The 27,001-nt window shown below is 42.5% G+C and overlaps 1 protein-coding gene across 6 annotated transcripts in view; it reads right to left on the bottom strand.

Annotated features, from left to right (window-relative positions):
* Positions 1-27,001, bottom strand: part of ice2 (interactor of little elongator complex ELL subunit 2) — a 134,304-nt gene that overhangs the window by 10,828 nt on the left and 96,475 nt on the right. For 4 of the 6 annotated variants that reach the window (XM_072282209.1, XM_072282205.1, XM_072282206.1 and 1 more), the window contains exon 14: positions 748-1,009. The exons of 1 other annotated variant lie outside the window; for it this stretch is intronic. In XM_072282209.1, the coding sequence (XP_072138310.1) occupies positions 748-1,009 (262 nt within the window). Of the gene's footprint in view, positions 1-747; positions 1,010-21,793; positions 22,089-27,001 lie in introns of those variants that run through there. One more of the 6 variants, XR_011889606.1, reaches the window with a different exon arrangement.

Below are 27,001 nucleotides of genomic sequence, written 5' to 3'. Positions count from 1 at the left end.
TGCACCCAGGACACTGAAAGGGTAGGTGGCTGTGTGCAGCATGAAGTTTGCAGACTGCTCTGGTAAAAGTGCAAAAGTTTTGTATGTGTATTGAAGGTTCTTTTGAGTATGTAGCATATACAGATATGCATTCCTGAATTCTGCTAAGATTCCTGTTCTCCCATTTAAGAAGGATAAGTAGCCTGCCGTGGTTTGCCGAGGACATTTTTCTCATGTTCACTTTCAGGATAGCCATTATCACTAGCAGGGGCAACATTTATTACCCACTACAAAATGCCCTTGAAAAGGTGATGGTGAGTCATTCTTGTGAACCTCTGCAATCCTTCCATGAAGGTGCTCCAACTGTGCTGCTGGGAAGTGAGGTCCAGGATTTAAACTCCAGCAAAGACGAAATTTCCAAATCAAGGTGGCACACAACTTGGAGGGAACCTGCAGGTGATGGTGTTGCCCTACATCTGCTGCCCAGCCTTTCTTGATGTGTTTGTTTGTAACTCAGTGGGTTTGTGGGACTGAAATATCCAATACAATGCACCACAGAGTGGTGAGTTTGACTTACATTTATGTTTTCCTTCTGTCCCATAGCACCACCACTAGAATTTTAAACAATGGCTCTTTCAAACCCAAGAAACCTCTACTCAATGCTCCCTACCAGCAGCATCTGTTGTTCTTTGGAAGAAGGACCCCAGCATGGTGCACTCAGAATACCCCCAGAAGTGAGTTCTGCCAGTGAAAAATGAAGAAACAAACCTTTTGGTTCTGGAGGTTGTCCACAGGCCTGGGAGGGAAGGTGCAGGGAACCCTGCCGTGGTGAATATGATAAGGCAGTAGGACATTGGGATCTAGGGGTACCCAGGGCACCGAGAGAGTGGAAGGGACTGGAGGGAGGGTGCTGTGTGCAGCATGAAGGTTGTAGGCCGCTCTGGTGAACTTTCCTCTTCGAGAGGTGCGATAAATAGTGAATGAAGAGTCTCCTGAAGAGTGACTCAGCAGGTATCTGTCCTCTGGCAAACTAGGATTTAAAGAAAGAAAGAAGCATCAGTTACTGGTGTAAGCGTTCACAGCCATCATTTTCCTGACCTAATTGCAAGAAATGGCAGGGATAACTCAGTGTGGCAAACAGCACTGGTGGATGGAGAAACAGAGTTATGCTTCACTTCGAGACCATTTTTCTGAAATTAACTTAGTTTCTTTTTCTATAGGCACTGCCTGACCTACTGAGTCTCTCTGGTATTTTCTATTTATTCCTGACTTCCTGCACCTGCAATCTTTTTAATGTCCAGCCATTTTCTGGGCTGATCACACCAGCCATGACCACTGAAAAGCCACATGCAAAGATTCATGCTTTGAATATGACTGAATTTGATCTCCAGGAGGGTGGGGCAAGGAAGCGAAGGTCTGGGGTGTCTAATTGTGGACTGACCACCACAGCACGCTCAGCAGACCTGGACAGAGGTTGAACAATGGCTTTCTCCTATTACATCCTTTCTTGTAGATTCCTGCACTTTCCTTGTCATTAATGTTTGGCCAACAGGCAAGCATTTTCTCCCTCCTTCTTTGTGTAAAAGTACTTCTATTTACGCTATTAATTTATCCAACCCATTGCAAATGGAACAAATATTCAGTATAACACCATTAAATTCAAAGTTCATAGTAAATTTATTATCAAAGTACATATACGTCACTATCTACAACCATACGATTCATTTCCTTGCAGGCATATCCAGTAAATCCAACAACCATGAAGGACCACACCAACAGGGCTGACAACAACCAACGTGCAAAAGACAACCAAGTGTGCAAATACAAAAGTGAAAAAATGAAGAGTCCTTTAAAGTTTGTCCACAGGTTGTGGGAACAGATCAGTTAAAAGGCAGGTGAAGCTGAGTGAAGTTATTCCCACAGCTTCAAGAGCCAAATGGTTGAAGGGTACTAACTGTTCCTGAACTTGTTACTATGAGTCCTGAGGCTCCTGTGCCTTCTTCCTGATGACATCAGCAAGAAGAGGGCATGAGCTAGGCTGTGGGGGTCCCTGATGATGAAGCTGCTTTCCTGCAACAGTGCTCCATGTAGATGTGCTCAGTGGAGGGTAGGCTTTACCCAAGATGGACTGGACCAGATTCACTAATTTTTGCAGGATTCGCCACCAGGCTGTGATGTAACCAGTCAAATCCAGCACACATCTATAGAAGTTTGTCAAAATATTAGATGTCATGCTGAATCTTTGCAAATTCTAAGGAATTAGTTGTGCTGCTGTACCTTCTTTGTAATTGCACTTACAAGAACAGGACATCTAAAATGATAACACTGAAGAACTTAAAGTTGCTGACCCTCTCCACCTTTGAACCACCAAATGAGGACTGGCTCATGGACCTCTAGGTTCCTTCTCCTGAAGTCTATAAACAGCTCCTTGGTCAAGCCATCTTAACATTTTTCTGTATTTTGACCCTGTTCATTGTTAATTGTTTTTTTTTCTGCTGCATACTAATTTCATTTTCTAATTCAAGACACATGAATATGAAGGGAATGTAGGGATACAGATGATATTCAGGAAGAAGACATTTAGTATAAATTAGCATGTATGAACTGTCTAATGCTGTTCTATGTTCCACTTCAAACACGGTTTTGCTCCTTGCTCCTTCGAAGTTCCCATCCCGCCAACAAGCCAAAGACCCCCTAGAAAATTGACAGCCATCAAAGTCACAGTGTGTGTTGTACTTATAGGAAAGCATTTGTAGTAGAACAAGGTGGAACTGAAGAATGCTCAAATCTTGTTCTATAGGCAACAAATGAGTGAGGGTATCAGCAGCAAGTGAATACAAGAACAGTAATAAAACAGGAGTAGGCTAAGTAGGCTATCTAGTCCATTAAGCCTGCTCCACCATTAAAATCATTATTGATCTGGCCATGGACTCAACTCCACCTACTTGCCTTTTCCCCATAACTATTAATTCCCCTACTAAGCAAAAATCTAATTTTGCCTTAAATATATTAATGAGGTAACCTTTACTGATACCCAGATTCACTGCCTTCTGGGAAAACTAGTTCTTCCCCATCTCTGTCCTAAATATACTCCCTTGAACATTGAGGCTATGTCCCCTGGTTCTGGTTTCATCTGGCATTGGAAACAACTTTTCTGCATCTGTCTTATCTATCCCTTTTGTAATTTATGTTTCTTTCAGATCATCTATCATTCGTTTGAATACCATTCAGTATGGTCCTAGGTGACTCATTGTCTGCTCATAGACTGAACCCCTTATCTCCAGAATCAACCTAGTGAATCATCTCTAAAGCAGTGTTTCCCAACTTTTTTTTTAAGCTCTACACACCCCTAAAACACTTGCCCACCTCCCACTTAGGCATGATATATTTTTCAATGCCCCCATAGTGTAAAGAACATATCTACTATGTGCTAACATGAGAAAAATTATTCTGGTTTAAATTTTTTATTTGTCTTTAAACCTAGCTTACACAGTACCTGTGCACTGTACAACAGCCTCAATATCAATGTGATCCCTGAGCTTGATGGTTGTTAGCAGGAGTTGAAATATCTGGTTCAAGTTGTGACAGCAAAAGCCGCAAGTTCCCACGTGTGCAAGCAGTTTCTGTATTTTGTATGTTTTCACTCCACTGAAGCTTCTTTCAACAGGGTAGGAGGATAGAAATGCAATGAAGAGCAGTTTGGCTCTTCTCCAAATACCAGAAAACTTCATATGACAGTATAGCCACATACTACAAAAGCTGACATTTTTGAAAAGCACTTTTGCTTCTTCATCATTCTGAATTTTGATAATTTCTTCTTGTAAGTCCTCTTCCTATTCTTCCACCTTGCAAAGAAATGTCCAGACCATTCAAATCCTTCAAATGATTCTGAAAATCCTTCTTTAGTGACTGCAGGTGTAAGCAATACTCTTGCAAATCAATGTCTGTGAAAGAGAATGCCATACCTTTCATGCAGGGAAACTGTGGATAGATTCTTCTCCCAGTGTTTTGCTTATATATTTCCAATGTTTTTGACAAAACTGGACATTGCACTATTTGCCTGGATTAAATTGAAACTCTCACCATGCAGTTTCATATTTAGAATGTTCATTTTGTCATACAGATAGGCTAGGTATGCCTCATCTCCACGTAGAAGTTCAACCTTGTTTATCAAGCTCCCGTCGACTTTGAGGAAAAATTCAACCATAATGTCAAAAAGATCAAAGAAACATTTTAAGCAGCAGCCTTTCGACGGCCCACACACTTCAGTGTGAAGAAGCAAGCGTTCAAACTAACGTTATCTTGGCACAACTGGTGAAATATTCTATTTTATAGATGATCATTAATTTTGTTGATAGCAGATATTGCAAGAGTCGCTCTTGAAAAAAGTTGCTGGCTGAAGTTTTCGGCTGCAAGATGTTGTGGATGAATTACAGAATGGATTACAGACTTGGAATTTATTTTTTCATAAATGCCACTAAACCAGCATGGTAACCTGTCATATATGGTGCTCCATCTGTTACACAAGAAATCATGTTCCTAATAGGAATACTTCTTTCTTCAAAGTACATTTTGAGCTCGTCATAGATTGACTCTCCGTTGATACTTGTTTTTAACTTTTTACAAAAGAGAATGTCTTCATAAACTTTTCCATTTTTGATAAATCATAAATATGCCATTAGCATTGCCTTGCTGTTTCCCACAGTTGACTCATCCAGTTGTATGCCAAATTCAGTTTTTTTGTAGCTCTAGGCATAGTTGATATTCAATGTCTTCACTCATTTCGTCAATACGAGCTACAGAGTTTACTCAGAGGATTTGCCTTTAAAATACTGGTATCCATTTTGAGAATAATGCTGAGCACTTCTGATATAGCAGACGTTATTAATCTTTCACCAGTTGTATGAGATTTTCCGCATTTTGCTATCATTTTGGAAATGTTATAAGAAGCAATGAGACCATTATCAAGGTCATTTTTAGCTTTCTTAGCAAATGACTCGAGTGTGCAGTGCTTCTTTCATTTTGTGGAACTGAGTAATATCGCAAGTAGCTTTTTCAGGGTGTCTTTTACAGAGGTATTCCAACAATCTTAATGGTTTAATGGCTTCATTAGACAGTACAGTATTACAAATAAGACACACGGGGTGTCGCTGATCTGATGGGAATGGAATAAAAGCACACTCCAGTAACATTACATTGTATTGACACACTTTCTGTAGTTTCTGTTTTTTAGCAAGATAAAAATTAAAGGCTTCACTGCCTTCAGACTCCAAAGCGATTACACTGTATGTATTTATTTTAAAAATAATTAACACAAACTGGGAATACCTATCGAATGCTGGCAATGTCAGTGAGTTGACCCGATTGGTCAGGTCTTATGCCTCAAGTTAGGGTGCCGCTTACCCTTCCCCGCCACAAGAATCTTGAAAGTCCTCCAATTACTTCTATTTCCCCTTAAGACTCCCTTAGGACACATAACTATCCCCCGTTGGGAATCACTGCTCTAAAACCATTATATATTTCTTCAGTTAAGAGACCAAAATTGCATGCAATACCCCAGCACCCTGTCCATTTGCAGCAAAACTTCCTTAAAATCTACATGCAACACATATCAAAGTTGCTGGTGAACGCAGCAGGCCAGGCAGCATCTCTAGGAAGAGGTGCAGTCGACGTTTCAGGCCGAGACCCTTCGTCAGGACTAACTGAAGGAAGAGTGAGTAAGGGATTTGAAAGTTGGAGGGGGAGGGGGAGATCCAAAATGATAGGAGAAGACAGGAGGGGGAGGGATGGAGCCAAGAGCTGGACAGGTGATAGGCAAAAGGGGATACGAGAGGATCATGGGACAGGAGGTCCGGGAAGAAAGACAAGGGGGAGGGGGACCCAGAAGGTGGGCAAGGGGTATATTCAGAGGGACAGAGGGAGAAAAAGGAGAGTGAGAGAAAGAATGTGTGTATAAAAATAAGATGGGGTACGAGGGGGAGGTGGGGCCTTAGCGGAAGTTAGAGAAGTCGATGTTCATGCCATCAGGTTGGAGGCTACCCAGACGGAATATAAGGTGTTGTTCCTCCAACCTGAGTGTGGCTTCATCTTTACAGTAGAGGAGGCCGTGGATAGACACGTCAGAATGGGAATGGGATGTGGAATTAAAATGTGTGGCCACTGGGAGATCCTGCTTTCTCTGGCGGACAGAGCGTAGATGTTCAGCAAAGCGGTCTAAATCTACATCTTTGATTACATCTATAATTTAATATGCAATTAGTATTAATTCTAGTTTGAATAAAAACAGACAGCCAGGACTCGCCACGTTACCAACACCTAACTAATGGACAGCCCATACATATGGATGAGTGTATGAGAGACTGGCAGGATGGGTGGGGATAGATTTGCTGGCTGCTGCAGGGCTATAGGTATTTTCTGTCAGGTAGGACCAGGACATTTAGCATGCCTTCTCTCCCCATCCACCTCCTTGATCTGCAACGATTGGGGGCTGGACTCAATTGATCAGCAGAGCAATTGCTCCAGCTGAGCAGACTCAACTGCTCACCCACTGAGTCAGTTTCCTACACCTGCTTGCTCTCCCATCATAGTTGTTACTGTTCATTTCCAACTTATGAACAGTTGTGTTATGAATATTTCTCAGGTTTGGAACCCTGTTGTAAGTGGAAGCATACTGTATACCATATATACATAATGTACAGCGTTGAAACTAAATGGTGAGATTCACACAGATAAGAAAGAAAGGAAAAATTGGCACAGAAGGTGATAAACATAACACAGTTCCAACAATAGTCCAGACAAAATGTTTGATTAATCATGGAGGCACAAGAGACAAAATTGCCACAACTGGGCAGTACGCAGATCTTTTCTCCCAGTAGGACATTTAAGGCTATTGGGAGCTTAGGCTACTCAGTGCTCTTTTGCCTCAGAGAGATCAAAAAAGAAGAGAGCAGTATCTTGAGAGAGAAACACTTGGAGAGTGCACAACTGAATAAACAGACAAACGAAATGACTTGTTAAAACAGAAGCACTGAGGTCTCAACTTAATTTTGTCTGAGCTGCTGACAGTACGTCTCAAACCAAGACTTGGAAATTGTTTTCATGTCTGTACAGGATAGATGTTTAAAAAAAACACTGTACAGTCTCTGTGCTGGAAATGGGAGCTGGTGACTGGTGCTTGAATGGCAGACTGCATCAGATTAATTTCAATTACTAGCAGTCCACACTGTGAAGGGTCCTGCTTACTCAACAACAATTATCAGGCAAAGAATCAAGGATGACAGGGTGTTATAGAAACATAGAAAATAGGTGCAGGAGTAGGCCATTCGGCCCCTCGTTCTGGACTTCCCCAACATCGGGAACAATCTTCCTGCATCTAGCCTGTCCAATCCCTTTAGGATTTTATACGTTTCAATCAGATCCCCCCTCAATCTTCTAAATTCCAACGAGTACAAGCCCAGTTCATCCAGTCTTTCTTCATATGAAAGTCCTGCCATCCCAGGAATCAATCTGGTGAACCTTCTTTGTACTCCCTCTATGGCAAGGATGTCTTTCCTCAGATTAGGGGACCAAAACTGCACACAATATTCCAGGTGTGGTCTCACCAAGGCCTTGTACAACTGCAGTAGTACCTCCCTGCTCCTGTACTCGAATCCTCTCACTATAAATGCCAGCATACCATTCATCTTTTTCACCTCCTGCTGTACCTGCTAATTATGTTGTAATTAGGCCCTGATTTCCTTCATCCAGCTATGCTACCAATTACAGAGGTGAGAAAGATGGAAGCCGGTGACCCGAGAGAAGGAAAAGACAATGCTATCAGTCAGGGTGGGTGGATTTTTCTTCACGGGTGCAGTAGTATCTGGATCTGAAAGGGAATGGGGACTGATTTAAGGACTGGTCCAGAGTTGAGTCTGGTAAAGGGAACCAAATAGGTCAGGCTTTGACCTAAAATGGGAATTGATATGGACAGGAATGGCAGCCCAATCCTATACTTCGGAATTCACTTGAAAGCCCAAAGTCAGGGTTCAAATCAAGATAAGGAATTTCAGAGGAATGCTGGATTTAATGTTCAACAACACTTCAGCAGAGAATCTGTAATTAAAGTGCATGTGCAGATGTTAAATATATTAAAGTTCACAAACAAGTCACGTTTGAATCAAGCTGCACACTTGCAGAGGAAATTTGGAAGAAAGCGCAGTTTCAGATGACTAGCAAAAGATCTTGAGTAACTGCAGAGTTAATAAGTCACAGGAGTTGCTGCCCCATCCCACTTCTACTCTGACACTGTTCCATCAAAGCCCAGCAATAACTTGAAGAACAGCTCATTTTCCAACTGAGTACATCACAACCATCAGGGCAACATGTGAATTCAACGAGTTTAGATAACCAGCCTTTCCAGTTTAACATAGAAAATAGGTGCAGGAATAGGCCATTCGGCCCTTTGAGCCTGCACCGCCATTCAGTATGATCATGGCTGATCATTCAACTCAGAGCCCTGTACCAGCCTTCCCTCCATACCCCCTGATCCCTTTAGCCACAAGGGCCATATCTAACTCCCTCTTACATATAGCCAATGAACTGGCCTCAACTGTTTCCTGTGGCAGAGAATTCCACAGATTCACCACTCTCTGTGTGAAGAAGTTTTTCCTGATCTCGGTTCTAAAAGGCTTCCCCTTTATCCTCAAACTGTGACCCCTCGTTCTGGACTTCCCCAACATCAGGAACAATCTTCCTGCATCTAGCCTGTCCAATTCCTTTAGGATTTTATACGTTTCAATAAGATCCCCCCTCAATCTTCTAAATTCCAATGAGTATAAGCCTAGTCAATCCAGTCTTTCATCATATGAAAGTCCTGCCATCCCAGGAATCAATCTGGTGAACCTTCTTTGCACTCCCTCTATGGCAAGAATGTCTTTCCTCAGATTAGGGGACCAAAACTGCACACAATACTCCAGGTGTGGTCTCACCAAGGCCTTGTACAACTGCAGTAGTACCTCCCTGCTCCTGTACTCGAATCCTCTTGCTATGAATGCTAGCATACCATTCGCCCTTTTCACCGCCTGCTGTACCTGCATGCCCACTTTCAATGACTGGTGTACAATGACACTCAGGTCTCGTTGCACCTCCCCTTTTCCTAATCGGCCACCATTCAGATAATAATCTGTTTTCCTGTTTTTGCCATCAAAGTGGATAACCTCACATTTATCCACATTAAATTGCATCTGCCGTGGATTTGCCCACTCAACTAACCTATCCAAGTCACCCTGCATCCTCTTAGCATCCTCCTCACAGCTAACACCGCCGTCCAGCTTTGTGTCATCCCCAAACTTGGAGATGCTGCATTTAATTCCCTCATCTAAGTCATTAATATATATTGTAAACAACTGGGGTCCCAGCACTGAGCCTTGCGGTACCCCACTAGTCACCGCCTGCCATTCTGAAAAGGTCCCGTTTATTCCCACTCTTTGCTTCCTGTCTGCCAACCAATTCTCTGTCCACATCAATACCTTACCCCCAATACCGTGTGCTTTAAGTTTGCACACTAATCTCCTTGTGGGACCTTGTCAAAAGCCTTTTGAAAATCCAAATATACCACATCCACTGGTTCTCCCCTATCCACTCTACTAGTTACATCCTCAAAAAATTCTATGAGATTCATTAGACATGATTTTCCTTTCACAAATCCATGCTGACTTTGTCCGATGATTTCACTGCTTTCCAAATGTGCTGTTATCACATCTTTGATAACTGACTCTAGCATATTCCCCACCACCAATGTTAGGCTAACCGGTCTATAATTCCCCGGTTTCTCTCTCCCTCCTTTTTTAAAAAGCAGGGTTACATTAGCCACCCTCCAATCCTCAGGAACTAGTCCAGAATCTAAAGAGTTTTGAAGAATTATCACTAATGCGTCCACTATTTCTTGGGCTACTTCCTTAAGCACCCTGGGATGCAGACCATCTGGCCCTGGGGATTTATCTGCCTTTAATCCCTTCAGTTTACCTAACACCACTTCCCTACTAATATGTATTTCGCTCAGTTCCTCCATCTCACTGGACCCTCTGTCCCCTACTATTTCCGGAAGATTATTTATGTCCTCCTTAGTGAAGACAGAACCAAAGTAGTTATTCAATTGGTCTGCCATGTCCTTGTTCCCCATAAGCAATACACCTGCTTCTGTCTGTAGGGGACCTACATTTGTCTTAACCAATCGTTTCCTTTTCACATATCTATAAAAGCTTTTACAGTCAGTTTTTCTGTTTCCTGCCAGTTTTCTCTCATAATCTTTTTTCCCTTTCCTAATTAAGCCCTTTGTCTTCCTCTGCTGGACTCTGAATTTCTCCCAGTCCTCAGGTGAGCCGCTTTTCCTGGCTAATTTGTATGCTTCTTCTTTCTATCACAACTGGCCAGAACTACTAGGTTATTAACTTGGAACATTAACTCAGCTTTCTTCTCACCACTGATGCCATCTGACATGCTAGATATCTGTTTTTTTTCTTAAAACAACTGACTATTTGCCACTTTCAAGTCCACAAGACCATCAGATATAGGAGCAGAGGTAGGCCATTCTGCCTGTCGAGTGTGCTCCACTATTCAATCATGAGCTGATCTAATTCTTCCAGTCATCCCCACTCCCCTGCTTTCTCCCCATACCCTCTGATGCCCTGGCGAATCAACAGCCTATCTATCTCTGCCTGAAATACACTAGGCTTCCACAGCTGCTCGTGGCAACAATTTCCACAGATTTACCATCCTCTGACTAAAGGTCCTCTGACATCTATTAAAATGATGGACACAGTTGTTGGGAGTGACTTAAACTAATATGGCAGGGGGATGGGAACTGGTATGACAGAGCTGAGGATGAGCCAGCAGGTTTACAAATAGATGATAGATGTAACAAGAATGTAAGGAAGGAAAAGCCAATTATTGCGTACAAATGCAGACAGAGCAAAGAGTTAGATTGTATCACAGAGGCAAAATTCAAAAGGGCAAAGAATTCAGGACTGAAGATGCCGTATTTAATTGTGCATAGCATTTGGAATAAGGTGGGTGAACTAATGGCACAATTAGGGATTGGTCAGTATGATGTTGTGGGCATCACTGAGTCGTGGCTGAAAGAAGGCCATAGTTGGGAGCTCAACATCAAAGGATATACTTTGTATTGAAATGACAGGCAGTGGTGTGGCTCTGTTAGTAAGAGATGGAATTATATCTTTAGAAAGAGGTGACATAGGGTTAGAGAATGTTGAATTTTTGTAGGTGGAGTTAAGAGCTGCAAGGGTGAGAAAAACACCATTATGGGAATCATATATAGGCCTCCAAATAGTAGCCAAGATGTGGGGATGAAATCGCAAAGGGAGCTGGAAAAGGTACGTAATAAGGGTAATGACACAATTGTAATGGGAGACTTTAAATATGCAAGGGAATTGGGAAAATCAGGTTGGTGTAGGATCACAAGAGATGAAATTTGTTGAATGCCTACTGAATGGCTTTTTAGAGCAGCTTGCTCTTACTCGGGGAAAGGCCATCTTAGATTGGGTGATGTGTAATAACCCAGATCTTATTAGGGAGCTTAATGTAAAGAAACCCTTAAGAGGCAGAAATCATAATATGATTGAATTCATACTGCAATTTGAGAGGGAGAAGCATAAGTCACATGTATCTGTATTGCAATGGAATAAAGGGAATTACAGAGGCATGAGAGGGGAGCTTGCCCAGGTGGATCGGAGAAGGATACTGGCAGGGTTGGCGGAAGAGCAGAGGTGGCTGAAGTTTCTAGGACTAGTTCACAAGGTGCAGGATAGATATGTCTCACAGAAGTTGCACGGGGTAGGCAACCGTGGCTGACAAAGGAAGTTACGAACTGTATAAAAGTTAAGGAAAGCGCGTATAAGATAGCAAAAGTTAGTGAGACGTTTGATGATTGGGAGGCTTTTAAAATCCAACAAAAGGCAATAAAAGCTACAAGAAGGGAAAAGATGAAATATGAGGGCAAACTAGTCGATAATATAAAGCAAGATACTAAACGGTTTTCAGTTATATAAAGAGTAAAAGGGAGGTGAGAGTTGATATTGGACCACTGGAAAATGATGCTGGTGAGGTAGTAATGGGGGCGGTCAAAGAAATGGCAGATGGAGTTCAACCCGGAGAAGTGTGAGGTGGTACACTTTGGAAGGACAAACTCCAAGGCAGAGTACAAAGTAAATGGCAGGATACTTGGTAGTGTGGAGGAGCAGAGGGATCTGGGGGTACATGTCCACAGATCCCTGAAAGTTGCCTCACAGGTGGATAGGGTAGTTAAGAAAGCTTATGGGGTGTTAGCTTTCATAAGTCGAGGAATAGAGTTTAAGAGTGGCGATGTAATGATGCAGATCTATAAAACTCTGGTTAGGCCACACTTGGAGTACTGTGTCTAGTTCTGGTCGCCTAGCTATAGGAAGGATGTGGAAGCATTAGAAAGGGTACAGAGGAGATTTACCAGAATGCTGCCTGGTTTCAAGAGTATGCATTATGATCAGAGATTAAGAGAGCTAGGGCTTTACTCTTTAGAGAGAAGGAGGATGAGAGGAGACATGATAGAGGTGTACACGATAATAAAAGGAATAGATAGAGTGGATAGCCAGTGCCTCTTCCCCAGGGCACCACTGCTCAATACAAGAGGACATGGGTTTAAGGTAAGGGGTGGGAAGTTCAAGGGAGATATTAGAGGAAGGTTTTTTACTCAGAGAGTGGTTGGTGCGTGGAATGCACTGCCTGAGTCAGTGGTGGAGGCAGATACACTAGTGAAGTTTAAGAGACTACTAGACAGGTATATGGAGGAATTTAAGGTGGGGGCTTATATGGAAGGCAGGGTTTGAGGGCCAGCACAACATTGTGCAGTACTATTCTATGAACTTAATGGGTACTTTGTATTTGTCTTCACTGTGGAAGACACTAGCAGTGTGCCAGAGGTCTATGAGTGCCAGAGGGAACAGGAGTGAGTGCCATTGCTATTACAAAGGAAAGAGTGCAAGGCAAACTCAAAGGTCTTAAGGTGGGTGAGTCACCTGGACCAGATGGACTACATCCCAGAGTCCTGAGAGAGGTTACTGAAGAGATAATGGATGCATTGGTCATGATCTTTCAAGAATCACTTGATTCTGGCATGGTCCCAGAGGACTGGAAAATTGCAAATGTCAATCCATTTTTTAGGAAGGGAGGAAGGCAAAAGAAAAGAAATTATAAGTCAGTTAGCCTAAACTCAGTGATTGGGAAGTGGGATGAGGTTTTGGGGTACTTGGAGACTAATGATAAAATAAGTCAAAGTCAGCATGGTTTCTGTAAAGGGAAATTTTGCCTGACAAATCTGTTAAGAGTTCTTCGAGGAAGGTGGACAAAGGAGAGGCAGTGGATGCAATTTATTTGGGTTTTCAGTAGGAATTTGATAAGGTGCCACACATGAGGCTGCTTAAAAAGATAAAATCCTATGGTGTTACAGGAAAGATACTGGCATGGATAGAGGAATGGCTAAGAGGCAGGAAGCAGCAAATGGGAATAGAGGCTGCCAGTGACTAGTGGTATTCCTCAGGGGTCAGTATTGGAACCACCACTTTTCACATTGTTTGTCAATGATTTGGATAATGGAATTGATGGCTTTGTGGCAAAGTCTGCGGATGATACGAAGATAGGTGGAGGGATAGGTAGTGCTGAGGAAGCAATGTGATTGCAGAAGTACTTCGACTATTTGGAAGAATGGGCAAAAAGGTGGCAGATGGAATACAGTGTTAGGAAATGTATGATAATGCACTTTATAATAGTGTGGACTATTATCTAAATGGGGAGAAGGTTTAAACACCAGAGGTACAGAGAGACTTAGGAGTCCTTGTGCAAGGCTCCCAGAAGATTAATTTACTGGTTGAATCTGTGGGAAAGAAGGCAAATGCAATGATGGCATTTATTTCAAGGAATAGAATATAAAAGCAAGGAGATAATCCTGATGCTTTATAAGACACTAGTCAGGCCTCACTTGGAGTATTGTCAATAGTTTTGGGCCCCTTATCTCAGAAAGGATATGTTGTCATTGGAGAGAGTCCAGAGGAGGTTCACGAGGATGATTCCATGAATGGAGTAGTTAACATATGAGGAGCGTTTGACAGCTTTGCACTTGTACTCACTGGAATTTAGAAGAATGCAGGGGTATCTCGTTGAAACCTACCAAAAGTTGAAAGGACTAGATAGGGTGGAGAAGGGGAGGATGTTTCCTGTGGTGGAGGTATCCAGAACTAGAGGGCACAGCCTCAAAATTTCAGGGTGACCTTTTAGAACAGAGGTAAGGAGGAATATTTTTAGCCAGAGAGTAGTGAGTCTGTGGAACACTCTGCCAGTGACTGCGGTGGAGGCCAAGTCTATGGGTATACTTATGGTGGAATTTGATAGTTTCCTGATTGGTCAGGCCATCAAAGAACATGGCGAGAAGGCAGGTGTATGGAGTTGAGCTTGATCTGGGATCAGCCATGAAGGAATAGTGGAGCAGCCTTGATGGGCTGAATGTCCTAATTCTGCACCTATGTCTTATGGCCCCATTTTTCTAGATACTGCACGTCTCCAATAGGTTCCATTTGGCTTCGTACTACCGCTTCGATAAAAGATTGCTAACCGCTATTCTATTCATATACTGTATTCCCTGTTTCCCAGATTTATTTTTCCTCTTCATTTTCCCTCTTATTATACTTAGCTTGGCTCCCTCTTGAAGAATTCATCTGTCAACATCACGTATCCTTTTCTATGCTGATTTCAGCATATTCTCCATTTCTCTCATTATTCAGGGAGCACGGGCTTTGGTTCCACTATCTTTCCTTCTTGTAGGAATGCGTCCAGCCTGTTCCTAAAGCATCATCTTCTGAAAGTTAGATTATTCTGTTATTGTTTCTCCTATCAAGCTTTGCTTCTATTTCTCTCTTGTTTGATTCCCTCTTACTTCACTGAGTGAATATATCGGTGTTCAGATTGTTACTTGCCCTTCTTTATTACTAATTTAGACTTCATAATGCTATGATGAATCTTTTTCACAAATGTTCTCCCATTGACAGGGTCCACCTCATTCTCCAGCACCATATCCAGTAATTCCTCCATTTAAGTTGTGCAACAAGTAGTTATGATCTCAAATTCACTGCCTGAAAGGGTCCTGAAAGCCGTAAATGCTAATTTTCAGGATAGCACTGGCTAAATAATGGAAAGAAACAACATATTTCAGTGGCACAAGAAACAAGCAAGGAAATGGGACTAATTAGACGGTCTTTAATAAATGTCAACCAAGACCCAGTCAGCCAAATGGCCTCCTCCTGTTTCTGTGAATAAAGGAATAAGGAAGAATGAGGTGTGAATTCTTTAAAGCCGTGCCATGTAGGAGACAAGGGAACTAGACCAACAGATTTTACAGCACTTTTAACCCAGCAAAATACCTTAAGGTATTCACAGAATTATTAATCGAAATCCAATCTTGAACCACATATAAAAGCTTAGTGACCATCTTCAAATGAGAATGATTAAGTGGTTTACAAAGGAAATTCAAGAGCTCTGGATTTTGAGAGTGGAAAAGACAGCTGCTAATGGTGAAACTATCAAGTTCAGAGATGATCAAAGTTCAGAATTGGCAGAGCATGGTGACTCGGAGTACTGCATGCTGTAATAATCACCATTCTATAGGAAGGATGTGATGGTGCTAGAGGGCATTCACAACAGATTCACTAGGATGGTAGATATGGGATAGGCAGGGTTGTTTATGCTGGAGCAAAGAATGCTGAAAGGTGACCTCATATATGATATATAGGACACAATCCTAACGTAGGCACATAGGATTAGTGACTTTGGGCTAAAAGGTCAGCATGTATATGATGGGCCAAAAGGCCTGCTTGATGCCACACTGACTTCATTGGAATAGATTACCGAAAGAAAGGGGCAGAGCTTTGAAAACAACATTTTCACTCTGTGACACAAGAGATTCTGCAGATGCTAGAAATCCAGAGCAACACACACAACATACAGGATGAGGAAAGAAGCTTGGGAGCTGATAATTGGAAAAGGCAAAGGAATCTGTTAGACGAGAGTAGACCATAGGAGAAAGGGAGGGAGGAGAGGCACCAGGGGAAGGTGATAGGCAGGTGAGAAGAGGTGAGTGGTCAGCATGGAGAATAGAAGAGGAAAGGGGAAGGGGAAAATTCTGGAAGGAGAAATTGATGTACATACCATCAAGTTGGAGGCTACCTGGACAGAATATGAGGTGCTACTCCTCCACCCTGAGTGTGGCCTCATTGTGGCAAAAGAGAATGGGAATGGGGACGGGGACAGGAATTAAAATGGCTGGCCACTGGGAAATTCTGCCTTTTGTGGATGGACTGGAGGTATTCAACAAAGCGGTTTCCCAATTTAAGTTGGGTCTCACCAATGTAGAAGAGGGGCACTGGAAGCAGCAGACAACCCCTACAGGTTCACAGGTGAAGTGTTGCCTCACGTGGAAGGCCTGTTTGGAGTCCTGAATGGAGGTGAGGGAGGTGAATAGACATTTCTGTTGCTTGCAGGGATACATGTCAGGAGGGAGATTAGTGGGGATGGACAAATGGACAAAGGAATCACAGAAGGAGCAACCCCTGTAGAAAGAAGAGAGGTGGGGGGGGGGTAAAGATTTGTTTGGTGGCAGGATCCTGTTGAAGATGGTGGAAGCTAAGGATAATGATGTGTTGGATGCAGAGGTTCATGGGGTAGTAGGTGAGGACAAGATGTACTGTAACCCAGTTAAAGCCGTGGAAGGATGGGGTGTGCACTGATATTCAGAAAATGGAATAGATGCAGATGAAGGGAGCATCAACGGTGGAGCAAGGGAAACCCCACTCTTTAAAGATGACATCTCTGATGTCCTGGAAAAGAAAGCCTCATTCTGCGAACAGATATGGGGGGAGATGAATGAATTGAGTAAAGTGAATAGTATTTTTACAGGAGACAGGGTGGGAATAAGTACAGTTAAGACATCAGTGGAAATTGGTAGGCTTCTCAAAGATATCGGTAGGTAGTTTACCTTTAGAGATGGAGATGGAGTTTGAGAAAAGGGAGTGTTGTGTCAGAAATGAACAAAGTGAATTTAAAGGCAGAGTGGAAGTTGATGAAATTAAGTAGGACAGTGAAATTCAGGACAAAGGTGGCAGAGTTTGGATGAGTAGTCTATTTTTTGTCATAAATCACTTCCTAAGCACTGACTTAGCAGACTGTTTCTCCACTGACCAATGAAATGGCAAGGGCTCACTTCATATGACCCTTAGCTACCTAATCCCAACTGGAGCACCTCCAGCAACAATCCACTTCTTATTCTCACACTCTTCTTCTGTGAACAATCTATTCTTTGTATTCTCCTCTTAGAGATCAATGACATAATGGTGAAGATATTGGACGAGTAATCCTGATGCCTCACATCCCACCTGGGTTGCAGGGTAAGCCAAATCCAGTTAATTTAATGGTAATTACCCATCCACAGATTGGTTGAAGACTCATTTAGTTCATTAATGATCTTCAGATAAGAAACTCTACTACTCTCACCCAGTGTCATCTGAAATGGCTGATTTCTTTAGGGAATTCGGGGATGGGCAGGAACTGCTAGTTCTGCAAGCTACATTAGTGAATAAATGAAAGCTCATGGATGCTGGGATCCGGAGAGAGAAAAAAAAACAAACAGATGGAGGGTTGGGTAATAGCTGTGAAGAGAAAGGAACGTTTGATGTTTAGGTTGAAACCATGCACTTAATGAGCCCAGAGCTGCTGGAGACACTGGGCCCAAATTCCACATGTGAGAATTCAAAAATCAGAGGTGCAAAAGGGACTTAGAAGTCCTTGTGGAGGACTCTCTAAAGGTTAACTTGCAGTTTGAGTCAGTGGTAATGAAGCTAAATGCAATGTTAGCATTCATTTTGAAAGGACTAGAATACAAGAGCAAAGATCTAATGTTGAAGCTTTATAAGGCATTGGAATATGTGAGCAGTTTTGGGTCCCTTATCAAGAAAAGATGTGCTGGCATTGGAGAGAGTCCAGAGGAAGTTCACGAGACTGATTCTGGGAATGAAAGGATTAACATACAGAAGCATTTGATGGTTCTGGGCTTGTACTTGCTGGAGTTTAGAAGAATGGGGTGGGGGAGTTTCATTGTAACCTATCAAATATTGAAAGGTCTATGTAGAGTAGATGTGGGGAGGGTGTTTCCTATGGTGAGGGAGTCTAGGACCAGATTCATGGTGTTGTACATACATGTGTCTGTGATTGTGCTGCAAGCTTTTCATTGTAGTGTACCTCACCACACTTGTACACATGGCAATTGATTTGACTCCACTTGAATGTTTCTGTTGTGCTTATGCTCTCTTCTGCCAGGTACAAAATTGTTCCTTGGTTATAACAAGTTGCTAATTTCTTTGAACTCTCATTTCCCCTCAACCAAGACATTACTGCAGTTTCTATAGTTGTTTAAACAGTCACCTTGGGATTTGGTACAATTTTTATTGAGAGGTGTAGTCTTGAATAACATCCCACAGTTTCATCAGCCACATTTGGAATGTTTTGTTTTTCTTTGAGGTTATAAAAAAAAGTTACCAAGGCAAACCGTGAACAGCTTCTCATGGAGTCTCTCACCTCCCAAGTGGTATTTTATACAAAGTACATTACCATTGTTTCTGAATCTTCTATTTATCACTTAAATCAGGTTTTTGACCTTAGCACAGGCAAATAACAAATCTTTTCAATGTCATTAAATATCTAAAGTTAGTGGACCTTCGTGGCCCCTATAATGCTTGATACAGTTGTCCAGTTATCTCTTTCAAAGTCCACTGTTGTTCATCTGGGTGTGAGTGAGCTACTAGTTCCATTCAGGTCAATCATAAGAATCACCCGTAATGGTTTCTCTCACATCTGTCCTCTAGCCTCTGGTGCACCCCAATGGTCTATTCATGATCCTACTATTTCTCATTTACATGTCACATAGTTTGTGAAGACACAACAATAGGTCAGAAAGTAAAATTTGAAGATGATATAACGTCTAGAGAGGGATACAGGCAGGTCAAGTGAATGAGAAAGATTTGACAAATGGAGTATAAAGTGGGAAGATATGAATTGTCCATTTTGGCAAACAAAGATATATATCATTCACATGGTGAGAGATTACTGACTTGAGGTGTAAAAGGTTCTTGGTCTTTGAGTGCATGACTTGCAAAGGGCAAGGATGATGGATCAGCAAGTAATTAAAAAAAGTGATAGAATACTGTCATTAACTGCTGGGTGAGAAACAATGAAAAAGTGTTTAGAGTTTGACTGAATAATTTCATATCAACCCAAGGAGAAAAAAATACTAATATTGCAGTGACAATATAAATAGGACTCCTGTGGGATGGTATGGAATTCTGTACTTCACAAAGCCTACATAGTGATTTTTTTTTAATGTGCAAAGTTCTGGATAGGGAGTTTAAACATAGGTGGAAATTGCCGATCAGTATATCAGTTGAGGATAAATAAAAGAGAGTTTAATAGAAATAGGTAACTTCTCATGATTAATGTCATATATTACCAGAGGGAAATGAATACAAATGTAATGAAGTTACACTTCAGTTACAGAGGCCTTGTAACCAATGTGAGTTTAGAACAGGGGTCCCCAACCTTTTTTTGCACCGCGGACCGGTTTAATATTGACAATATTCTTGCGAACAGGCCAACCGGGGGGGTGGGGGGGGGGTCAAGTAGGGTTAAATTCACCTCAACATGTCTTTTACAGTTAGGGTTGCCAACTTTCTCACTACCAAATAAGGGACAAAATTAGCAGTCAAATCCCGGTACACTTTACCCCAGAAAAGACTACCATGACCATGAAGCCTAGCGTGTGCGTATGCGTGACGTGCGCATGTGAGTACGTGCCGATTTTTCCCCACAAATCCGTTTTGCCTTCATCTTCCCGACTATACTATACATACATTATTTCTACTTTGTATTTATCATATCATTCCTGCTTTTACTATATGTTAGTGTTATTTATTTTCGGTTTTATGTGTTATTTGGTATGATTTGTTAGGTTATTTTTTTGGGTCTGGGAACGCTCAAAAATTCTCCCCATATAAATTAATGGTAATTGCTTCTTCACTTCACGTCAATTCAGCATGAGAGGTTTCACAGGAACGCTCTATCTTAGCGGGGGGAATACAGGACAAGGACGGTCCCGTATGGGACAAACCAATTTAGCCCAGTATAAGGGATGTCCCGGCAAATATGGGACAGTTGTCAACCCTATGTACAAGTTCAACAGTTCGTGACAGGGAATGAGGAAAGGTGCAGCTGACTCATATCGTTTCCTCACGGCCCGGTAGCACATGCTTTGCAGCCCGGTACCGGTCCGCGGCCTGGTGGTTGGGGACCGCTGGTTTAGAAGAATGAGAAGGGACTTTACTAAAATATACAGTGTTCTAAGAAGTGTAGAGGGAATGTTTCTGTCTGTGGGTGAATCTAGATCTGGGGCATCTGTGAGTCATACAAGAAGGAACCAGGCCCTTCAGCCCTAATGGCTCATGCTGATTAAAATTCCCATTAAACTCATCCTATTTGCTGGCATTTGCCATCTTTCTCTAAACCTTTCCTACTTCTGTTCCTGTCCAAGTATTTTTTTTAAATGTTGTTAGTGTACCTGCCTCAACCACTTCCTCAGGTAGCTTATTCCACAGACAACTCTCTAGGTGAAAAAGTTACCCCTCAAATTCCTGTTGAATCCCACCCCTCTCACCCTAAACCTAATCTTCTAGTTCTTGATTCCCCAACTCTGGAAAAAAGGCTGTGCATATTCATCCTATTTATGCCCCCTACGATTTCTTGCACCTCTATAAGATCGGCCTTCATTCTCTTACACTCCAATGAAAAAAAGTCCCATCCTGCTCAACCTCCCTCTATAACTCATTTCCTTGAGTCGCAGGAACATGGTCAAATCTCCTTTGCACTCTTTTCAGCTTAATGGCACGTTCTCTACAGAAGGGTAACTAAAAGTGAACACAATATTCCACATGCAGCCTCACCAACATCTTCTAAGACATAATATCCAACATCTATATTCGGTGCCTAGATGATGAGGCATGCCAAAAGCCTGTTTTTAAAAACCACCCTGACGATCTGGGACTCCACTTTCAGGGATCCATGTACTTGGAACTCTAATGTCCCTCTGTTCTATGACATTCCCCTAGGGCCTACCAATCACTGTGAAAGACCCACCCATATTTGTCTTCCCAGTACACAACTTGTACTTACTCAAATTAAACTCCATCTGCCAATCCTCGGCCTACTAGTCCCGCTGATCAAAATGCCTCTGTAATTCTGATCATCATTACTATTGTTTACAACACTGCATATTAAAGCATCATCTGCAAACTTACCATGATTTTCCTCTAAATCATTGATATAGATGATAAATAGCAATGGGCTCAACACCAACACCTGGGAACACCACTAGTCACAGTCTTCTACTCCAAGAAACAGTCTTTCACACCACTCTTTGCATCCTACCTTCAAGACAATTCCATATCCAATTGTCCTGCTCCCTTGGATTCCATGCTATTTTTCCATTGCAGTCAACCACTTGGAACCTTACTAAAGTCCACAGAGAGAACGTCTACCACTCTGATCTCATTGGCCTTCTTGGTTACTTTTTCAAAACACCTAATCAAATTCATTAGGTTTTAACTCCCATGCAGTCATGCTGACTATTCCTAATCAATCCATGTCTTTCTAAATACACATATATATTTATTCCTCAGAATCCACTCCAGTAACTTACCTACGTAGATGTTAGGCTTACTGGTCTATAGTTCATTTCCATGTTTTTCTTTGCAGTCCTTCTTAAATAAAGGCACAACATTAGGCACCCTCCAGACCTCTGGCACTTCACCCATTGCAAATGATGATGTATCACAGCCAGAGCACCTGCAAATGCTTCTCTAGCTTCCCACAGTGTTCTTGGATATGCCTGATCAGCCCCCGGGGATTTGTTCATACACTTTAAAATGTCTAGCACCATCTCTGCTGTAATGCGGACTTTCTTCAAGACATCCCCATTAACTCTTCATATCTTTCTGCACAGTAAAAAAAAAAGAGGAAAAATATTCATCGAATTATGTAACCATTTCCTGTGGTTCCACATACAGTTACCCACTTAAGTCTTTGAGGGGCCCTTTTCTCTCTTTAGTTAATCTTTTTTCTCTTAATGTACTTATAATTTTTTTCTGGATTCACCTTAATCTTCTCTGCTAAAACCATCTCATGCTCCCTTCTGCCCTTCTGATTTCTGTTGAGAATGCACCTGCAAGCCCTATAATCCTCCAGGGACTCACTTGATCCCGGACTATTCCAGCTGCCCTCCACCTTTTCTCCTGACCAGAGCCTCAATATCGCTCATCATCCAGGGTTCCCTACTGCTACCAGTCTGGCCTTTCACTCTAACAGGAGAATTCAAATCTTGCCATAAGACTAGAAGATATAGGAGCAGAATTAGGCCATTTGGCCCATCGAGTCTGCTCTGCCATTTCATCATGGCTGATCCAATTTTCCTTTCAGCCCCAATCTCAGAGCATTCTGACCGGCTGCATCACTGTATGGTATGGGGGTGGGGGGGGAGGGCTACTGCACAGAACCGAAAGAAGCTGCAGAGGGTTGTAAATTTAGTCGGCTCCATCTTGGATACTAGCCTACAGAGTACGCAGGGCATCTTCAAGTAGTGGTATCTCAGGAAGGCAGTGTCCATTATTAAGGACCTCCAGCCCTTTTCTCACTGTTACCATCAGGCAGGAGGTACAGAAGCCTGAAGGCACACACTCAGCGATTCAGGAACAGCTTCTTCCCCTCCACCATCTGATTCCTAAATGGACATTAACCCCGTGAACACTACCTCACTTTAAAAAAAAATTATTTCTCTTTTCTGCATGATTTTTAATCTATTCTATATATGTATACTGTAATTGATTTACTTATTTATTATTATTTTATTCTATGTGTGTTTTTTCTTCTATGTTATGTATTACATTGAACTGCTGCTGTTAAGTTAACAAATTTCACGTCACATGCCGGTGATAATAAACCTGATTCTGATTCTGATCTTCTGCCTTCTGCCCATATCCCTTCATGCCCTGACTAATCAAGAATCAATCAACCTCTACTTTAAATATACATAAAGACTTGGTCTCCATAGCTGCCTGAGGCAAAAAAATTCCAGATTCACCACTCTCTGACTAAAGTTGCTCCTCGTCATCTCCATTCTAAAAGGGTACCCCTCTATTCTGAGGCTGTGTTCTCTGACCTTAGACTCTCTCACCATTGGAAACATCCATTCCACTTCCACACTGCCAAGGGCTTTCACCATTCAACCGGTTCGATGAGGTCACCCCTCATTCTTCTGAATTCTAGTGAATACAAGCCGAGCCATCACTCTCTTCATATGACAAGCCATTCAAGCTTGAACTCTCAATACCTCACTTTTAAAAGTCTCCCACTTGCCAAACATCCCTTTGCCTGCAGCGAACCTACTCCAAACAGTTGTATGTGCCTGTCTAATACCATCAAAATTTACCTCGCCTCAATTTAGAATTTTAACCTGTGTACCATCTATTTTCCTTTCCAGCTTAAGACTAAAGTGCTCCCCCACTAGTGTCTCAGTCACTTGCCCTGCCCTATTTTCCAAGAGCAGCTCAAGCTTTGCCCTTTCCCTAGAAAGGCCTTCTATATGGATTGTTCCAGGTAATTATTATTTGCGGATACAATAGGGACTTTTAAGAACCTCTGAGATAGGTACATGGAGCTTAGAAAAATAGAGGGCTATGTACTAGGGAAATTCTAGGCAGTCTCTAGAGTAGGTTACATGGTCGACACAACATTGTGGGCCGAAGGGCCTGTAATGTGCTGTAGATTTCTATGTTCTATGAAACTTCCCTGAACACTTTCCCTGGAGGAAACATCATGAACTCCCACAGCCCCCAATGATCCTGGATTTCAGTCTCTGAGGTTGACGTGTGAGCAGCCTTCAGGATGGTGAACCCAAAAAAAGCACCCGCCCAGATGGACTAAAAACCTGTGCTGATAAACTGGCTGGAGTGTCAACTGACATCTTCAATCTCTCGTTTCGGCAGTTTGAGGTACCCACCTGCTTCAATTATATCAGTACCTAAGAAGAACGTGGTAATCTGTCTCAATGACTATCATCCAGTAGCACTTACACCCACAGTGATGAAGTGCTTTGAGAGGTTGTGATGAAACATATCAACTTGTGCCTGAGAAACGAATTGGCTCTGCTGCGATCTGCCTGCCGGAACAACAGATCCACAGCAGATACCATTTCATTGGCTCCTTACTCAGCCCTGGAACATCCAGGCAGCAAAGATGCATACAAAAGGATTACAAGGACGACTTTATAGACTACAGCTGGGCATTCAATACCATCCTACCTTCAAAACTAATCAATGAGCAAGTCCTTGGGCTCAATACCTCCTTGTGCAATTGGATCCTCAATTTCCTCACTTGCAGATTCCAGTCAGATTTTTTTATATTTCAAAATATACTTTATTCAAAAATAAAATTATGTACAATAGACCATTCAATATCTGTCAATCCTTTACAGATGTTTCCATTATGGGCTTTACATTTCCACACTTTTAGCCACTCACGTGATGCTCTGTTGTTTCATCTTTCCACACCATTGTTGAGGGGCATACTCCCCACCACCCGACCCCTCCCACTCCCACGAGAGAAGAACCCTAAACCGTGGTCCTTCCCCACCGGACCCTTGCGGTGGCTGCACCAAGTTTTAGGGCATCCCTCAGCACGTACTCCTGCTGCCAAGAATGTGCCAGTCAGCAGCATTCTCCCACGGACAACTCCATGTGCTGGTAGATCATCAAGTTTCCGGCCGACCAAAGAGTATCCAGTCAGTTTGGATTAGCAACAATTATTTCCTTCACAATCACTATCAGCACAGGTGCACTACAAGTCTGTGTGCTCAGCCTCCTGCTCTACTCACTTTACAGTTATGATTGTGTGGCTAAGTACAGCTCCAATAACACATTCAAATTTGTTGATGACACCACTGTCGTAGGCTGAATGAAAGGTGGTGTTGAATCAGCATATAGGAGGGAGACTGAAAATCTGGCTGAGTGGTGCCACAGCAAAAACCTCTCACTCAATGTCAGCAAGACCAAGGAGCTTGAATGGAAAATCCTACAAAAAGTAGTGGATATGGCACAGTCCATCACAGGTAAAGCTCTTGCTGCCACTGAGCACATAAAGAAATGTTGCAGGAAAGCAGCATTCATCATCAGAGACCCCCTCACCACTCAAGACATGCTCTCTTCTCACTGCTGCTATCAGGAAGAAGATACAAGAGCCTCACGACTCACACCATCAGTTTCAGGAACAGTTATTGTCCCTCAACTACCAGACTCTTGAACCAAAGGGAATAACTTCACTCAACTTCACTTGACCCACATGTTCCCATCACCTATGCACTCACTTTCAAGGACTCTTCATCTCATGTTCATGATATTTATTTTTTTGTGTATTTGCAGCTTGTTGTCTTTTGCACACTGGTTGAACTCCCAAGTTGGTGCAGTCTTCCATTGACTGTATTATGGATTTATTGAGTATGCCCGCAAGAAAATGAATGTCAGGGCTGAATACGTGACATACTACATATATGTACCTTGATAATAAATTTACTTGGAACTTTGAATTTAACATATTTCCACCACTATAAGCCCTTAGTACTATGGCAGACCCAGTCTATGCAGGGACAAACCTTTTACTCTTACAACATTCTGCAATATCCCTGCATAACTGTTCCTTTAATCCCCATTGATTATAAAAGGGCCTACAGTACAATCCCAAGAAGATGACTATCCCTTTATTTCTCAGTTCCACCCACAAAACCACACTGGATGGTCCCTTAGTAGTTTCATCGAGGACGAGTGCCGTGACACTGTCCTCAATCAGAAATCCAACTCCTACCCACACACTACCTTCTCTTACCTGCCAATAATACTTGTACTCTGGAATATTTAGCTGTCAGCCCTGTCCCTTAGTCATGTTTCTGTAATATCCCAGTCCAATGTAGATAGCCATCCCCGAGTTGATCTGCCTTGCCTGTCAGGCCTTCTGATTTAAATAAATGGAATTTAATCCTACAGTCTTTCCTTGCTCCCTGCCATACTGTGCTGCTGCTGTCTTGTCTACTAACCTTACTGGCATTGAATTCTGGCAACCTCCTACTTCCCATATGCCTCAGTTCTGCTTTGGATCCCAGCCCCTGCCAACCTAGTTTATGCTCGCCCTAGTACTATTCGCTAATTTGCCTGCTAGGAATTCCCCCCACCACTCCCTCCAGTTCAGCTGCAACATTTCCCTCTTGTACAGGTCAGCTCTGTTGCAGAAAAGATTCCCATGGTTCAGAAAAAGTGAAATCCTGTCCTCTGCACCAACCCTCCAGCTGCGTATTCATCTACCACACGCTCTTATTCCTAGTAGCACGTAGTACAGAAAGTCTTGCTATATTTATTTATTTAGTGATATGGTGCAGAGTAGGCACTTCTGGCCCTTTGAACTGCACCACCCCAGCAACCCTCAACAACCCTAATTTAACGCAAACCTCATCACAGGACAATTTACAATGACCAATTAACCTACCCAGTACGTCTTTGGTCTGGGAGGAAACCAGAGCACCCTGGAAAACCCACAAAGGGAGGATGCACAGAGATTCCTGACAGGTGGTATCGGAAATGAACTCCAGAATGTCCAGAGATATACAGGTCGACTATCACTAATCCGACTACCGGTAATCCGGTTCCTTCGATAATCCGCACTGATTTCAAATTTTCCGCACAACTGTAATTTCAAATTTTCTGGGCCACCGTACCAATCTGCTGCGCATTGTTTCGGTTGTGCTAGATCTGTTCACGTACTGGCGCGCTCTTGTAAGCACAGACAGGTGATTTCTGCTTGTTTTCCT

Source organism: Mobula birostris, chromosome 18, assembly GCF_030028105.1.
Source record: "Mobula birostris isolate sMobBir1 chromosome 18, sMobBir1.hap1, whole genome shotgun sequence".
Lineage (NCBI taxonomy): Eukaryota > Metazoa > Chordata > Chondrichthyes > Myliobatiformes > Myliobatidae > Mobula > Mobula birostris.
This window is presented reverse-complemented; position numbering and strand designations above follow the sequence as displayed.